The sequence below is a fragment of the Fundulus heteroclitus genome, chromosome 20 (genome assembly GCF_011125445.2).
Source record: "Fundulus heteroclitus isolate FHET01 chromosome 20, MU-UCD_Fhet_4.1, whole genome shotgun sequence".
In the NCBI taxonomy this organism is placed as follows: domain Eukaryota; kingdom Metazoa; phylum Chordata; class Actinopteri; order Cyprinodontiformes; family Fundulidae; genus Fundulus; species Fundulus heteroclitus.
Window position 1 is genome coordinate 3,909,185 of NC_046380.1, and position 19,170 is coordinate 3,928,354.

Genomic DNA, 19,170 nt, shown 5'->3' on the forward strand with positions numbered 1-19,170 from the left:
AGCGCCAAATCATGAAACATGTCATCTCAAGGCACTTTACAAAATCAAGTTCAATCATATTATACAGATTGGGTCAGATTATACAGATTGGTCAAAAATGTCCTATATAAGGAAACCAGTTGATTGCATCAAAGTCCCGACAAGCAGCATTCACTCCTGGGGAACCGTAGAGCCACAGGGAGAGTCGTCTGCATTGTACATGGCTTTGCTGCAATCCCTCATACTGAGCAAGCATGAAGCGACAGTGGGAAGAAAAGCTCCCCATTAACGGGAAGGAAAACCTTCGGCAGAACCGGGCTCAGTATGAACGGTCATCTGCCTCGACCGACTGGGGTTACGGAAGACAGAGCAGAGACACAACAAGAGAGACAAAAAAAGCACAGAAGCACACATTGATCTAGTAATCTGTTCTACATTAGATGGTTGTAGCGGGTGAGCCGTCTTCTCTGGATGATGTCACAGTTAACAAAACGCCAGACCAGGTGTACCTACTATGAAGAAAGAGAGAGAGAGCAAAAAGTTAAAAGCTGAAATGACGACAGTCATTTTTATGTTATACAATGCAAAACTGGAGAACAGTAGAAATCAGTAGAGTGAGAAAGTTAGACCCTGATGTCCTCCAGCAGCCTAGGCCTATCACAGCACAACTATAGAGATAGCTCAGGGTAACATGAGCCACTCTAACTATAAGCTTTGTCAAAAAGGAAAGTTTTAACATTAGTCTTAAAAATAGATAGGGTGTCTGCCTCACGGACCAAAACTGGGAGTTGGTTCCACAGGAGAGGAGCCTGATAGCTAAAGGATCTGCCTCCCATTCTACTTTTAGAGACTCTAGGAACCACCAGCAGACCTGCAGTCTGAGAGCGAAGTGCTCTGTTAGGAACATACGGGGTAATCAGAGCTCTGATATATGATGGAGCTTGATTATTAAGGGCTTTATACGTTAGAAGAAGAATTTTAAATTCTATTCTTGATTTAACAGGAAGCCAATGAAGGGAAGCTAAAACAGGAGAAATATGATCCCTCTTGTTGATTTTCATCAGAACTCTTGCTGCAGCATTTTGGATCAGCTGAAGACTTTGAACTGCATTTTGTGGACTTCCTGATAGTAAAGAATTACAATAGTCCAGCCTTGAAGTAACAAATGCATGGACTAGTTTTTCAGGATCACTCCTGGACAGAATGTTTCTAATTTTGCCGATATTCCGGAGGTGAAAAAAGGAAACTCTGGAAACCTGTTTAATATGGGATTTAAATGACATGTCTTGGTCGAAAACAACACCAAGATTTTTTACTTTATTACCAGAGGCCAAGTTAATGCCATCCAGATTAAGTGATTGATTAAGAACTTTATTTTTTGAAGACTCTGGCCCAAAGATTACAACTTCTGTCTTGTCAGAATTTAAATGCAGGAAATTTAAAGTCATCCAGCTTTTGATGTCATCAAGACATGACTGCAGTCGAAGTAACTGATTGGATTCATCAGGATTTATGGATAAATATAGCTGAGTATCATCAGCATAACAGTGGAAATTAATCCCATGCTGTCTGATAATTTTGCCAATCGGAAGCATATATATAGTAAATAGAATTGGTCCAAGGACTGAACCCTGTGGTACTCCACAAGTGACCCTAGAGTTTGAGGAAGATTTATTATTAACATGAACAAACTGGAATCTGTCCGACAGATAAGATTTAAACCAGCCTAATGCTTTTCCCTTAATCCCTACAGTATGCTCAAGTCTTTGTAGGAGAATATTGTGATCAACTGTATCAAATGCAGCACTGAGATCTAACAGGACAAGTATAGACACAAGTCCATTATCTGAGGCCATGAGAATATCATTAGTGACCTTCACCAGAGCTGTTTCAGTGCTATGATGAGCTCTGAAGCCTGACTGAAACTCCTCAAGTAGGTCATTACTTTGTAAATGTTCACATAGTTGATTAGCAACTACTTTCTCAAGAATTTTAGATAAGAAAAGAAGATTAGATATAGGTCTGTAATTTACTAACTCATCTGGATCAAGAGATGGTTTCTTAAGTAAAGGTTTAATAACAGCTACTTTAAAAGCCTGTGGTACATATCCATTTACCAAGGATAGATTAATCATGTCTAAAATAGGACCACTGATCAGAGGGAATACCTCCTTAAACAACTTGGTTGGGATTGGGTCTAACATACAGGTAGAAGGTTTAGATGAAGCTAAAATTTTAGATAGCTCAGAAAGCTCTACTGCTTTTAAACAGTTCAGACACTGCGCAGGTTCTAAGGATTCCTCCAATGCTGCCTCACTTACTGAGGACGAGGTAATCATGTTGGGGAGGATGCCAATTATTTTATTTTTAATGGAATCAATTTATTTATGAAGAATCCCATAAAATCATTACTGCTAAGAGCTAAGGGAATGGATGGATCAACAGAGCTGTGGCTCTGGGTAAGTTTGGCAACTGTACTGAAGAGAAATCTAGGATTATTCTTATTTTCCTCAATTAATGATGAAAAATATGCTGCTCTAACTCTGCAAAGGGTCTTGTTATACAACAATAGACTGTCCCTCCAGATTAGGTAGGATTCCTCTTGGTGTGTAGAGCGCCATTTTCTCTCCAATTTCCTAACATTGTGCTTCAAGGAACGCAGCTCTGAATTAAACCAAGGAGCCAGCTTCCTGTGAATAATCACCTTCTTTTTCAAGGGAGCTACATTGTCTAATGCAGAACGCAATGACGAAGTCATACCGTTTACAAAAACATCTATTTGTGAATTGGAAGAAACAACATTGCTGCCATCTACAGGGCATTTCTGCAATACGGAGGATATTAAAAAGGGGACAGACTCTTTAAGTTTTGATACAGCATTATCCGATAAAGATCTACTATAATGGAACCCTCTTTTGGGGGTGGAGAACTCAGTTAGATTAAACTCAAATGTTATTAAAAAATGATCAGATAGGACAGGGTTGTCCTATCTGATCTTCAATCTGCGTAGTATAGATCTTACTCTTACAAATTTACTGTGTAGCATGGACTTTTGACTGCAGCAACATTATTTTTTATAAGTTATAGGATATATCTGCTGCACTGCTTCGTCTCTTCCTCCACTTTCTCAACTCTACCGTGGAAGGACTAGAAAGCAGAGAGCCAGTCTTGATCCGTGTACGCCTATACACACTCACACACACACCCTTGTGTCTGCTATTGTACAGACTGTCTTGTGAAAGAGGTGATACCATTGACCGGCCATACACTGTCAAACTGCTGTCCTAAAAATACTGACGTAAGCTTCAACGCTCCCTAGAACAGCTGCAGACTCTTTTCTCTGACCGTTCCCCTTGCACAGTTTTTAATAAAACTATTAAAGTGTTCTCATTCATCTAGGTAGTTTTTCTTATTTTAGAGAATTATTTATTCCACGAGGGACTATTTTCATACATCTTTGACAATTCTATACTGGGTAAGATTCCCCAGCTTTCATATCTAGGCCTGTCATTTTGATATTGCCCTGATTGCAATAAACTCCTTAAATGTTAAACTAAGCCTGTCTCAAACAATGTTTCCTCTCCATGTGTGTTTCCTTTTAACCTGGGTGCCATTCCGAACTTAGTCCCGCCCACAACGTTTTTCGGTCGGGAAGTTCGGTCTGGCATTGGTCAATAGTAGCGCGAGTATGCTCGCCAATATCTGGCGGGCCAATCAAATTGTCAGGGCGGGCTTTATACGATGATGGACAGATGATCAACAGTAACGTAATCAACCATGTCACCAAAGCGCGCTTGGGTTGAATTCGTTTACAATAGCGATGGCTGCTGCTGAAGAGGGTATGTGCATTCGCCTTTATTGTTTTTCTGAAAAATGAGGTTCGTGTGTTGAATGACTCCTTGTATCCTTACAAGAGACAAGTTTTGCGCGGACCCTGCCATTCACTATATGCACGTGCGAAAGCAACAGCAAAACACTCCATCTTTGATCTATGTTTAGTATTACCGTCAAATAAACATGCAAGCATATCGAGTTAGTTTTTTTTTTTTCTTTTGGAATGTTGGCGAGGCGCTGCGGGAAACCCTGTCTTATTCTAGGCTACTTCTTTTCCAGCGAACAGTTGAGTTCTGTTAACAACTATGGTTCGCTTAACATACGTCACACACTGCGTTGCTCTTATTGGTTGTAGGTCTATCCAATTGAGTGCTGAGGCATTTTTTTTCCTGGTTCGTTCGAAACACGCCCCATAATCACAGCTCTATGGAGCAGTATCAGACTCAAATTCTGACTAGAATTGAGTATGACTACGTCAGGCTAGTTTCCTTTGACTGTTGAGCAGCTTTTCCCCATTTCACTACAAATTTTGGGGGAAATGCCAAGACATTCAAACTAGTAAAGCTAATATAGACCCATTTAACACATTAGAATATTATTGAAAAATGTGTCTGTCATTAACTCCATTGACTAAGTGAAACATTTTATATAGATTTTTTCACACAGACTAAGGCTTTCAAGCCTTTCTTACTGTTAAGTATGACAATTTTCACTCACAGCTAATGAAAACACAGAATTGAATCTTGAGCTATGGCTTCCTGACAAACTGTCTTCAGATTCCATATTGAAAAAACACATCTAGAAATTGAAAGTGTCAATCAGGTCTTTTACAGGAAACAGCTTGACTTTCTGGTAAACCATTAAAATAGAAAATCGAAAACCAAAAGTGAAAGCAACATTAAGGCTATAAAAGGAGTAAGGTCCTGCATAGCCCCTCAGACTGCACTGCACAGCACTGCAAACATCAAGAACTGCTGCTTCATCCTCATGACTGCAAACGTCTGATGTTTTTGAAAGAATTCGTACCGAAAAGATTTTCTTCAAAGGTAGGAAGTTTAGTTTGCTATTTTCATTACTTTTATGCAACTCTTTGCTATATTTTTGATTTATATGAATTTGATTCAATTTAAAAATAGCTTATGAAAGAATGCTCTGTCAGCTCCCTGAACTTAACTGACACTACAAGGTTTTCAGGGAGCACTATCCTCTTTTCAGACCGAATGGAGTTAGACTAAATCAAGATGGGAAAACACGTTTCACTGCCAATATTTTCAGCAGATGCACACTGTTCTAAAACAAACCGATAAACGGCTGTGTCCCAGAACTCAAATATGACAAAAGTTTTATCAATGACTTTAATGAGCTTTTATCTGTCATATGCATTGGTTATGACTGTTTAATAATTGTGAGAGATTTCAACATCCACGATGACAAGCCAGAAGACAGACGCAAAAAAAGCTGCATATATCCTGCAGCTTTTTTTGATGAGTCAAGATATACAGGGGTTGGACAATGAAACTGAAACACCTGGTTTTAGACCACAATAATTTATTAGTATGGTGTAGGGCCTCCTTTTGCGGCCAATACAGCGTCAATTCATCTTGGGAATGACATATACAAGTCCTGCACAGTGGTCAGAGGGATTTTAAGCCATTCTTCTTGCAGGATAGTGGCCAGGTCACGATGTGATGCTGGTGGAGGAAAATGTTTCCTGACTCACTCCAAAACACCCCAAAGTGGCTCAATAATATTTAGATCTGGTGACTGTGCAGGCCATGGGATCAAACCTTATTCAATCAGACAAGGTTAAATGCTGCATGACACATCCTTCCGTCTCAATTAACATAACAGGGAGGCATTCACTCAGTTCCGGGTAGGTGTCGGCCAATGAGACAAGCGGCAGCATGACGCGGCACAATGCCCCTTTTGCAATCAACATAATGACGGGGGTAAAAATAAGATGAAAGCATATCAGGAGAGTTTTAGGGTTTTACTACGTGCTAGCAAATGTGTTTTTTTGCCGGTTGCCTACAGTAAAATGTCTTTTTTTTCCTTGAAAATTAAGGAGCTGTTTGCTGATTTCATCTGTCAGAATATCCGAGAAAAAAACTTTTATTTTTTTTAAACAGCATTTAAGAAAAATTATTTAAGTTCAAGTTAAATTTTCTATTTGGGAAGACCAGTCTAGCCTATATAGGTGTATGCTCTGATTTAAACCACTCCATCTTTGATCTATGTTTAGCATTAATGTTTAGGGTTGCTGTGCTGCAAAAGGGTGAGACTACCCCCCTAGTCCAGTTTCCCTGTATCTAGTGAATATAACGTCCCCTAAGAAAAAAAGCGGCTAGCACCACTACCTTACAACCTTTAGCCTGCAGTGTGGATAAAACTAAATTCGATAATAATAAACTTATTATCAAGTGCAGCATTTTCAGGATACAAAATCTCTAAAACCATCATGTATGGTATATTATATATCAACCAGCTGCTCAGGAGTCAGGGTAGAAAAAAGCCTACTCTGTGCTACCATCACAAACTGAAAACCTAACTGTTCTGCGAGTTAGACTGGAATTGGGTGTTTTGGTCTCTTCGATCAGAAGAGACTAAGCTTTAGCTTTTTGGAAACAAGCACTGCAGCTGGGTTTGATGCCAAACAATGCATTGAAGGTTGTGTTTGTAACATGACAAAATGTGAAAAACCTCCAGAGGTTTTGAATACCTATCCATCCATCCATTTTCTGACCCGCTTGATCCCTCATGATCCCTCTTGGGGGTCACCTCCTGTCTGTAGAAAGGAGCGCTACCGCAGGTCATTTATTCCTGCTGCTATCAGATTTTACAATGCTGCACTATAACTGTAATAAGTAATGTGCAATAACTAATGTGCAATAATCTAATTAATACACTGTCCTACAACCTGTGCAATAATCCTGATGTAGTGACTTCTGCTGCTATCACCACCTGAACATAAGTCAGCCCACATGTATGTATGTATGTATGTACAAATGTATACAATGTATATGCACGTACATACGCGTAGGTGCGTATGTAAGTAGGCGCATAGATATATGTATATATTTAAGTATATAGATATGTTTATATATATATATATATAGACCACTAAGAATGTAAATGAGACATTTACATTCCTATTTCCTTTTTTGTATTTTTTTTGGTATTCTTTTGATCCATTGTAGATATGAAGATTCACTGTATATAACTGAATGCACCTTCCCTACTCTGCACCTTCTTGTATGAGCCGATGTGACGAGTGAATTTCTCCATTGTGAGATCAATAAAGACTATCTTATCTTATCTTACCTGATGGTGCCTATCTCCAGCGTTCACTGGGCAGAGGCAGGGTACACCCCGGACAGGTCGCCGGTCTGTCGCAGGGCAACACAGAGACAAACAACCATTCATGCACACACTCACACCTAAGGACAATTTAGAGAAGCCAATTAACCTAACAGTCATGTTTTTGGACTGTGGGAGGAAGCTGGAGTACCCGGAGAGAACCCACGCATGCACAGAGAGAACATGCAAACTCCATGCAGAAAGACCCAGGGTTGGCTTTGAACCCAGAACCTTCTTGCTGCAAGGCAACAGTGCTACCCACTGCGCAGCCAATACCACCCTAAATTTGTGTTTATTAGTAAATGAAATCTACCTGTGTATAATCTTGTTTCTTTGTTTTTTTGGAGCCGAGGATTAGGGCATTTCTGTTTCAGAGAATGGTTTCTAAATGGGTCTTACTAAATAAAACATATAAAGTCTGATTTTACCACCGTTAAAGCAAACAGTCAGCGTGATTACACATCAAAATTCATTGTGTTTAAATAAAATAAAAAGTAACTGTAACTGTTTACTCACTACGTTTCTAAATATTGCCGTCTTTTGCTCAGGCTTCCAAAATGTGAATAATCAATAAATCAGTTTTTCTCACTAATCTCTAATTTTGTATCTTAAATGCAGTAACAATGTAAGAAACAACACAAATCCTGAAATATTTCTACAAAGAAGCAGCTAAAAACGTCAGACCATTATTCTCAGTGTACTTTTATGCTAATTGTTCTGATAATCTTCTGATAGGTTTCACACTGTTATTTTTAATAGCTCACCTTTATTCATATATTCTGGTAAACCCATAGTCTCTTATGGAACAAAACGGATTTAACTTTAGGATGTAAGAATGTATACCACTTCATATTTTTAGGTCTTGTGTTTAGTTTGATTTCTATATGTTATGCCGCTGCTGCTCAATAATCCCCCAATTGTCGGATCAACAAAGTACATCTTGTCCTATTTATGTTAGCTAGATTTATTTTGTGCTTGGATGACATCAAAATGATCTTTTACTCCCACCCGGGTCAACAACTCGCTTCCAACTCGAACCTTTTAAAAAAAACCTAATCTAAACCATCACAAAACATGGTTTATTTTGATAATACATTAGAAACCACCTATCTGAAATAGTTATTGCATGTTTTGCAGGTTATTTAGCTTTTTGAATGTTTTTTGTTTCATTCTATCTGAGACCGTCACTCAGACTCAAATAGCTGGGAATGTGCCCTCCACTTCTCCGATCAAAGCCAAATGCTTTGGCCCTTCTTAATATTGTTTAAGGCTTCAGCCTGTGGTTTGAGAGGATTACCAAAGGTTTGTCAGCCTCTGTGAAAACGGGGCAGGAACTGTATAGTGAAAAATTTGTATAGTTTCTTGTGTCTCTGCAATTCCTGGAGGGCTTTTGCTTCGCTGCTGATAGGAACATCAAGATTTTGTCTGCGGCTGTTCAATGACAATATATCGCAGTGAAATGACTTCATTACTAATCGGAACTGTTAAATGCACTTTTCACTTGAGCGCCGGCTGAAGATGTTAAAAAAAAATTCACTTTTGACATAAGGTGTAAACTATGTTTTTTCACATCTATTATGTTGAGTAATTTCCTTACAGTGTTTGTGTGTTTAGAACTTTCCATGTTTGTTTGTTTTTTAATTGAATTTGGGTCCTTATACTCTACATTTTACAACATTCATTACTGTTGGTATTTGTAACTGATGTGACCAGTTTCAGTGGTGGAATTGATGCAGAGAGACAGAATAATGGCAGTCATAGGAGTGGGGAGGAGGAAGAGACAGATGAGGAGGGACATGAGAAAGAGAAGGAGCAGCAACGATCTAAAAAAAACAGAGCCAGGTAAAGGTATAGGACTGGATTGGTAATAAGTGTTTGCAATTAATTTACAAACTCTCACATGCCTGTCGCTCCAGTCCCCCTAGTGACAAGATATTAGCTTGCTTCGACCAGACAAGCTAGCATGAATTTGTAGGACGCTATAAAAGGCTATAAATGAAAACAAATCAGTAAAGCAACAGCGCTTTAGGAAAGTTTAGTGTTGCACAGATTGTGATCCATTTACTGGTTAGATTTATTTGACTTCACAAAAGTATTCTCTGAACCGGTAATGATATCACAGCCTCTAAGGTCAACTGATAAAGAAGCATGTTATTGGTTCGGACACAAACAGTTGAAGCCAATGCGGTACAAGATGGATTCTCTTGTGTTTGTAAACAGAAATACTACGAGAATTCATCTTGCAGGCAAGGCTATGACTTATGTGTTATTTTCCCTATAACTGCTTTTAACAGCTCCGGCAACCTGTTGCTTCAAGTAATATCTAACAGCTGTATTAATAATAGTTGTACAATGCTTACTGTTTTTTAACCTTTATGATAGGGTTAAGTTTTAATAACCCTTTTATCCTGGAAAGAAAACCAACACAGACGCAAGTGTTTACTCTTCACAAAGAAAGAGGGCAGAGGGCCAAAAACGTGAGGCCGTTTTCGTCACAGTCTCAGCTCCATCTGCACCGGCTACCTTTGTCTCTTCTGCTTTTATTGTCACACATCACATGGGGTCAGGAGGATTTAATCACAGTCTTGAGTTTAAAACAATGGTGTTTGGAAAACAAAGAAGGGAGCAAGTTTATTTTGCGGGTGATGATCAACTCACCAGCTTCTTGCACAGCTGGATAAGGGAGACATTCCTTATCTGGGAAAATGATTTGTTCTCCCTTATCTAAGGTTAAAAACAACAGAACCTTCCTGAAAGCAAACTCTTAAAACAAACCAAATGCCTGTAACTTGATTAAAATAAAATGATTACATTTACATTTTTCTAACATTTCCCTCCTTTTAATCATTTTTATTTACAATTGAAGCTTAACTTAACCTACTTCAAGTACTCATTTCTTGCATTCTGCATTTTTAATGAGACTGTCATTTTTGTTAAGCATTTAACACAGGAAAACTTAAATTGCAGGTTGTATTTCTTCAAGAGGGATTTGTGAAAGCATTTGATATTGAAACATTATATTTCCCATAGTTTTAGCGATCATAGATTTTAGGCATGGGATTACACAAGCAGTAAAAACAAATAATAATAATAATAATAATAATAATAATAATAATAATAATAATAATAATAATAATAATAATAATAATGATAATAATAATAATAATAATAATGGGTGTCATTATTTTCAGCAAGAGGTGCCACCAAGATCCTGAAAAGAACCAGGAGAAGAAGTCTATACTTAGAGGAACAGCATCTTGGGACATTGCTTGTTGCAGATTCTTTAAAGCAGACAAAGCTTCAGTAATATGAGTTTTATTTGCATCAGAAATATATGTACAGCAGGATGTTCCAATCATTACACATACGCCACCTTGGCTAGCAGTTAACATGTCCAAAACCATTCTGTTTTGCAGTACCATTAAACCCATTTCCAGGTGCAAACACGGGTACGAGGGCAGTCCTCAGGAAACACGTTCCGTCTCCTGCCGGCATGCTCTTAGCATACAGGGTGGGTTGTCTGGTGGATTTGTGCATCACTGAGCATACGTAGCAGTTACTCATGTTCTTCTCCTCAGCCAACATCGTCACATTCATCTGCCACAAGTTCTCTGGGTGATGGTTTGGGAGATTTCCCAGCCAAATCTTCATGGCAGTGGAGTAGATTAACTTCTTTCCTCTCTCACTTAGCGGATCTGGACTCAAACAGAGTCCAGCAAACATTTTTGCTAGGTTAACAGAGATGTTAATTTTACCCAGGACTCTAAAGAACAAGGATCAGTTGATTTCTTCACCGACGTTGAGACGAATGGCCCTAAAAAACCAAACCCCTTTGTAAATCGGACTTCCCCACTGTTCCAACCTTTAGGTATTTAACACTCTCTGTAACTTACAGTGGCTGAGGTGAATCCAGGAAGCTCTTTCAGCGATCATTACAACTGTTGGCGTGGTCTGGAGCACTTGGTATGGTCCTTCCATCCTTTGACTCGCCCAGTCCTTCCTTCTGATGACTTTGATGAACACCCAGTCTCCTGGTCTCACTGCTTGTGGTTCCTGTGGAGAAAAAGATTCTCCTGGCAGTAAATATGCATTGGACACTTCTTTAGACTGCAACATTTCTCTCATGTAGTCTGCTAGTTTTTTTTGTTTTTTGTTTTTTTTCCCCTTTATCTTTTTACCTTCTTCTGAGATAACATGGCTTGTAACTGTACTTGTTTCTGCACCCACTGGGCATGGTCTAATTATTGCTGCATCCTCCATCTATTTTTTATTTTATTTTTATCTGGGCTGATAGCCCCCTCGGTCGCTAGAACCGCCCCTGCCTCCTCGGCAACCTCCTCGACACCATTGAAGGTGGCTTGGAAAGCAAATATTTCTTCTGAATCACACATAAGATCTGCACAGAAAATGTGTGTCCCCCCTCCAGATGCACCAACTCCCTTTTTTGCGTGTTTCTCTTTTTTGACGCACATATTTCATAACTGTGGTTACATTGGACGTTGCCAGTGTAAGTAAATGTTTTTTAACCCATGCATAGATATATGGCTGGAAACCTCCCATCAACATTTTTTTTAGCTGTTGCTGATATGGTGTTTCATCTCTGTCAGCGGGAGGGATGCCGCTGTGAAACCTATATTCTTTTTCAAAACGTATTTTGAACTCGTCTACGTCTTCCCTTATTTTTTGTTTTATGGACACCAAGTGTCCATAATCTGCTCTTCTGCGGAAAACTGCACGCGCTGCTTTTGATAGAGCTGTCCATTTCTGCCTTTGTTTGATCCCCATTTGCACTTGATGTTCAAATATTCCGCCTTGTGGGGTTCTGCCTGTATGATTCGCCCTTACTTTTTCCCAATGTTTTCCCACTGACAACTGTAAGGCTTGTCCGAACTCATTTCCATTAAAACCATATGAGTTATAAATTCCCTCCATGTCTTGGGTCCATATTTCTGGATCTTCCTGTGGAGAAATGACATCTTCTACAGTCTTTCTGGTTTCCTCTAACGACCATGGACGGAAAACTGGAATTGTTTGAGGCTGCTGAGCTCCTACATTAGGATTTGCGACCTGCACCATAGGACACAAGCCTTTGGACTGGTCTGTAGACAACGAATGATCTGATTTACTCAGTCCATCCAGTTCAGGGTACAGATTTGAAACATCCTTGGGGGGGTTTAAGGGATAATACTGTGGTGGTCTGTTTTCTTCAGTTGCCACCATAGTTTGCGTTACTGAAGTAATGTTCTGGCGGGTTCTTTTTTGTTTAGAGCCTAAACTTGTAGGAGACCAAATAGGTGATGAAGTCGGGCTTTGACGCGCTGCTCCATCGGCCACCCCACCCCCTCCTGCGGGTTGGGGCTGTCTCTGTTGCGTTTCATTATCTTCAGAGCGCACGAACATTACAGTTGCTTGACGGTCTGCTTTATTTTTTGCTTGTGCAACCTGTCTTTTTTGTGCTTGATTTAACCAACAGCGTGCAATTTCAAGCTCTTTTATTTTTTTCTGTTTTTGTTTGTCTTTGCACTAGCGCTTGTTTCTAGCCGACACACGTTTTCCCAATGATTCAGTTTCAACACACCATCAATATTATACTTTTTCTTCCATTTCTCCAAGTATTTTAAATTACTTGGATCAATCAAATACATAAACTTTTCATCCCCTGTGGGATTTCCCTTTCTACTTTGTCCTGAACCCATCCTATTTTACTTTTGCATTGTTTTTATATAGTTTCCAGGACTTTTCTTTTTTTAGTTACCTTTCAGGACTTTAACCTGAGTTTCCCTTTTTTCAGGACTTTAACCTGCTTTTCAGGACTTTAACCTGAGTTTTTTCTTATGTAGCTTTCAGGACTTTAACCTGCTATTCCTTAACTTCTGCGACGGACTCAAACCGGCAGTTTTGCTTCGAGGGACTCAAACCCTCGATTAACTTTTCTGGGAACTTTTAATCACCATAACAAGGGACTTTAACCCTGAACGACAGACTTTAACCGTCGTTTAAAACTTGCTAAAAGGGACTTAAACCCTGAACGACAGACTTTAACCGTCGTTTAAAACTTACTAAAAGGGACTTAAACCCTGAACGACGGACTTTAACCGTCGTTTAAAACTTACTTGATTTGTGTGGTTTTCTTCACGGTCGGAATCCCATCAATCTCTCGTTGGCGAAAGGAGTTAACCTATGACGCTGGCCCAGCAAGGAAATTACCTCCCGGGACTTTTAACAGGTCCTTGCCACAGACCTGCAGTGGTTTTCAGCGCGTTGCTCCTCTCGTCAGCGAGTCGATATGTTGGGATCCGGGTCACGGCACCAAGCTGATAGGGTTATGATAAATAACCTCTTTATTCTGGAAAGAAAACCAGCACAAACACAAGTTTTTTACTCTTCACAAGGAAGAGGGCAGACGAACCAGGAGCATTGAGACCTGTTCTCTCACAAGCTTGAGTTTGACTGCCCCGGACTGCATCTGTCCCCTTGTCTTTATTGTCACACATCACATGAGGTCAGGAGGATTTAATCACAGTCTTGAGTTTAAAACAATGGTGTTTGGAAAACAAAGAAGGAAGCAAGTTTATATTTCGGGTGATGATCAACTCACCAGCTTCTTGCACAGCTGGATAAGGGAGACATTCCTTATCTGGGAAAATGATTTGTTCTCCCTTATCTAAGGTTAAAAACAACAGAACCTTCCTGAAAGCAAACTCTTAAAACAAACCAAATGCCTGTAACTTGATTAAAATAAAATGATTACATTTACATTTTTCTAACACTTTATTTTGGCCTTTGTGATAAATTCATTCTCTGTTGCTTTAGAACTAACTTTGGATTAGATCAGCTGCATTATTTCATGACTGATATAATGTGTAACATTATTTTCTTGTTCCGCCCATTGTGGGACAATAAAGGAAGTTCTTATCTAGGTAGCATGTGTTGTATTTTCTATTTACTGTGAAATCCAGCTTGAAAAACATACTTTATAACATACTAATGTGGATAGTACTAATGTTATTTTCTCCCCCGTAGGTTAATGCTATCGTGTGAAGACAGCAGAGCACAAAATCTAAAGTGAACTTGTGTATCCATCTCTGGAGAGTCCAGATGGTGAGGTGATCATCTGGCCTCTGACATACGACAGGAAAGAGGACATTGTACAAACGACGATGAAGCAATTCCTTCAGTAACAAGAAATGGGAACTGACAGAATGGGTAAGCCTGCTGCAACACCTGCACACATGTAAATAGAGTAGCTAAACGAAAAGGTACTTTGTTTAGCTACTCTTTTTTTAATAATTTGTAATAATAAATTATTACAAATTATTAAAAAAACATTTTAGTTTCTCTCCACTGCTATGTGCTAATTTGTAATGGTCTATGTTGAGGAGTCCTCAAAAAATAAACTTCTTAACCAATCACTTAATCTGGGTGGCATTAACCTGGCCTCTGGTAATAAAGTAAAAAATCTTGGTGTTATTTTTGACCAAGACATGTCATTTAAATCCCATATTAAACAGGTTTCCAGAGTTTCCTTTTTTCACCTCCGGAATATCGCCAAAATTAGAAACATTCTGTCCAGGAGTGATGCTGAAAAACTGGTCCATGCATTTGTTACTTCAAGGCTGGACTATTGTAATTCTTTACTATCAGGAAGTCCACAAAATGCAGTTCAAAGCCTTCAGCTGATCCAAAATGCTGCAGCAAGAGTTCTGATGAAAATCAACAAGAGGGATCATATTTCTCCAATTTTAGCTTCCCTTCATTGGCTTCCTGTTAAATCAAGAATAGAATTTAAAATTCTTCTTCTAACGTATAAAGCCCTTAATAATCAAGCTCCATCATATATCAGAGCTCTGATTACCCCGTATGTTCCTAACAGAGCACTTCGCTCTCAGACTGCAGGTCTGCTGGTGGTTCCTAGAGTCTCTAAAAGTAGAATGGGAGGCAGATCCTTTAGCTATCAGGCTCCTCTCCTGTGGAACCAACTCCCAGTTTTGGTCCGTGAGGCAGACACCCTGTCTACTTTTAAGACTAGGCTTAAAACTTTTCTTTTTGACAAAAATTATAACTAGTGACTCATGTTACTCTCAGCTACCTTTATAGTTTTGCTGCTGTAGGCTTGGGTTGCTGGAGTATATCAGGATCTAATTTTCTCACTATATTGAGTTCTACTGTTCTTCAGTTATGCATTATGTGTTGTCATTTCTGCTTTAACTTTCTGTTCTCTCTCTTTTCTCTTCATAGTAGGTACACCTGGTCTGGCGTTCTGTTAACTGTGACATCATCCAGAGAAGACGGCTCACCTGCTACTACCATCTAATGTAGAACAGATTACTAGATCAATGTGTGCTTCTGTGCTTTTTTGTTTCTCTTGTTGTGTCTCTGTTCTGTCTTCTGTAACCCCAGTCGGTCGAGGCAGATGACCGTTCATACTGAGCCCGGTTTTGCCGGAGGTTTTTTTTCCCGTTAATGGGTGGTTTTTCTTCCCACTGTCGCTTCATGCTTGCTCAGTATGAGGGATTGCAGCAAAGCCATGTACAATGCAGATGACTCTTCCTGTGGCTCTACGGTTCCCCAGGAGTGAATGCTGCTTGTCGGGACTTTGATGCAATCAACTGGTTTCCTTATATAGGAAATTTTTGACCAATCTGTATAATCTGACCCAATCTGTATAATATGATTGAACTTGACTTTGTAAAGTGCCTTGAGATGACATGTTTCATGATTTGGCGCTATATAAATAAAATTGAATTGAATTGAATTGAATTGAAAATAAAATTAACTGTTATATTAATCATGCATTTGTATGAAAAGTAATAAGGAACTCCTGGCTTCTAAATTGTGTCTCCCTTTTGAGGGCAGTAAGCACACAGCTCGCAGAATATGTTGAGAGCTAGTTTATGGCTTGACCCCTGATCAGACGGTTTAAGTAATAAATCAAGCTTTACTGAATGAAGACCTTGAGAAAAACAGCCTCTTTGTTTTAGAAGCAGACCCTCCATGTCTGGGCTCCACCCCCCCCCCTCCCCCCCCCCCCAAAAAAAATGAGGAGGGGCAGTTAGTCTTTTTAAAAGATGTCTTCAGAGTACTGTAAAGCAGACAGAATCACTTGAATCACCATGGGGCAGGAGGCCGGGTAATATACTGAATACAGTGAAATGATAATGAAAGTTTCTGTCTACTTTGGAATTCCAAATGAATTAAATATGCATATTTTAAATGTTTGCCTCTGATCATCGTTTCTCCTTTACTGCCAAATCTTAAACCGGGGTAAGACGGGCCTTCAGAAATAAGCAGGAGCAGGCCCATATTAATATTAACATCTATCACAGAAAAACCCAAATAAAATACATAGAAATGTGAAGTTGTAATAAGACAAAACATTAAAAAGTTTAAAGGGGTATGAATACTTTTGCATGGCACACAGTGCATTCCTTGCAGCTAGAATATTGGTATTTTGGACTTCCTGAAACAATATTGACATAAGAAATATTTGGTGTTTAAGATTAATGAATCTGGCTTTATTTTTAACAGGGACGGACCTTGAGAGGTTTCTGGAGGATCTAGGGTTGAAGCAGTTCTATAGGGAGAAGCTGCCACTCAGCAAGATACTTGAGATCAATAAGAAGACCATTGATGATGAGCCACCCTAAGTATAAATCAGATCTTCCATGGTACTTTCTCAAGAAACTGATGATGGTGAATGTAACAGCTCGAAAGATAAAATGCACATCTGCTTCTGAGTCTAACCGTGATGATCCATTAGGTATCGATGACATTGATTTTGATTTTCTTGACAGTCCAAATGAGGATGAAACACTAAATCCTCTTGATATCATCACTGCTCTATTTCTGTGTTCTGATGGTTTTGTTCAGCAAGAACTGGCCCTAAAAATGTCCATGTGTCAGTTCTCTGTCCCTCTGCTGCTTCCCAACAGTGATACAAAGCAGTGCACCCTCATGCTGTGGGCCATGAGAGACATTGTTAGGAAGTACAGACCCCCTGATCTTTTACAATCAAAGGGCTTCAGAGAAGAAAGAATAACTGCTTCTGAACTTCCAATGGTCTCATTCGTGAGATTTGGTGAGTGCTCCTTGTCCAAATCAGAGATGCTCAATAAATTTCTGAGTACCTCTCAGCAGTACCATGACACCTTTGTTCACCACAACATGGAGTGTGGAGACAGACTAAAAACAATATCCAGTGGACTGACTGAGATAACCTGGTGCCTCCCTTGTGGAAACACAAATATGGACATTTTCAGTGAGCCAGTTGCTATAGCCAACCTTCGTGGTGACATTGCTTCATTTGAAACACAATTCTCCTTTTTGTGTCAGACATCTGCTGCAGTTTTTGTATTCTTTGATCAGCTGGACTCTGAGTGCAAATTGCTGACTAACAAAAACCACAAAGCTCAGATCTTTCTGGTGGGAAACCAACAGGACAAGAACTTTAGAGTTGATCCTGTTAAAAAACTGGCAACCAGTCTTGCCTTGACTAAAAACAACATTTTAATAAAGACAAAACAGATGAATGATGCAGACTTTGTCAAACAATTGAGAGATAGAGTCAACAGTGTTGTTAATAACTCACAGTACAAGATGTCTGTTGAGAAGATGGCTGACATTGCCCAAGATCTAGGAATCATGGTTGATGAAAACTCTGAAGAGTGCCAGGCTGGGAAGAGGTTAGCAGATGCCATCACTGCAGAGATTCAAGACACACTAAAATACAAAGAACAACAACTTCCTTTACAAGGCCAGATATGGAAGGAATTGACTTTGTTAGAAAAGGAAACATTTCGTCTTCAAAAATCTTGGTTCTGAAAGCATAGAAGATTACAAATGCAATCTTCAAGATCAAATATATGAACTCCGGAAGAAGCAAAATGAGAAAGCTATGTCCAAAGCAATGACTTGCTTCATCAAAGCCATATCCAGCGAGAAAACCGAAAGGTGCTACTTCCTGAAATGGATGAGAATAAACCTTGATAATAATTCTCGTCTAAAACTGGCTAGCCTGAGGGAGAAGTATAAAGAGTATAAAGAGAAGTGCAGGGGCTCTGTATACAAACAAGAGATTAAAAAAATTGACCAACAACTTTCCAGTAGCTCACTGGGACTTGAGCACTTCTTCAGAGAAATGGGTCAGATATATGAAGCGTCTCTTTGCCTTCCAGAAACAAACCCATCACGTAAACAACTGCAACATCTGCCCAGACTCTGTGCTCAGTTATTGCTGGACGGATTTCCTGTTGAGCTTGTAGATGGAGATGCTTCCAACATTCCTCTCAGATGGGTGAAGGATGTTCTTTCTCAGCTCAATATTTTGGTGTCTTCAAAGAACAGGATAGTGGTAGTTACAGTTCTGGGAGTTCAGAGCACAGGAAAATCCACTCTCCTTAACACCATGTTTGGAGTGCAGTTTGCTGTCAGCAGTGGTCGATGCACTCGAGGTGCTTTCATGCTGCTCCTCAAAGTCAATGAAGACTTCAAACAAGCTCTAAACTGTGACTACCTGATGATCATTGACACTGAAGGCTTAAAGTCACCAGAGCTTGCACAACTGGATAACAGCTATGAGCATGACAATGAGCTGGCAACACTTGTTGTTGGGCTGAGTGATATCACCATTATCAATATTGCAATGGAGAACTCAGTAGAAATGAAAGACATCCTGCAGATAGTAGTGCATGCTTTCCTCAGAATGAAGGAGGTCGGCAAAAAGCCTAAATGCCAGTTTGTTCACCAGAACGTTGCTGATGTTTCAGCCCATGATAACAACCTAAGAGACAGGAAGCTGCTCTTAGAACAGCTGGATGTGATGACCAAGGCAGCAGCTAAAATGGAAAAGAAAGAGAAGAACAAGTGCTTCACTGATGTGATGGAGTATAATCCAGACACTGGGAACTGCTACATTCCTGGACTCTGGAATGGAACCCCACCAATGGCACCAGTCAATGCAGGATACAGTGAGACTGTCTATGATCTCAAGAAAAACATAAT

General features: G+C 39.5%; 1 protein-coding gene across 1 annotated transcript; it reads left to right on the plus strand.

Annotated features, from left to right (window-relative positions):
* Positions 1–4,769: 4,769 nt before the first annotated feature.
* On the plus strand, positions 4,770–18,079 carry LOC118556649 (up-regulator of cell proliferation-like). The gene is given in 4 exon segments (XM_036124670.1): positions 4,770–4,859; positions 14,194–14,376; positions 16,699–16,811; positions 16,813–18,079. Coding segments are annotated over 3 exon segments (1,311 nt in total). The 5' UTR covers positions 4,770–4,859; positions 14,194–14,357; the 3' UTR covers positions 17,992–18,079.
* The last annotated feature ends 1,091 nt before the right edge of the window (positions 18,080–19,170 follow it).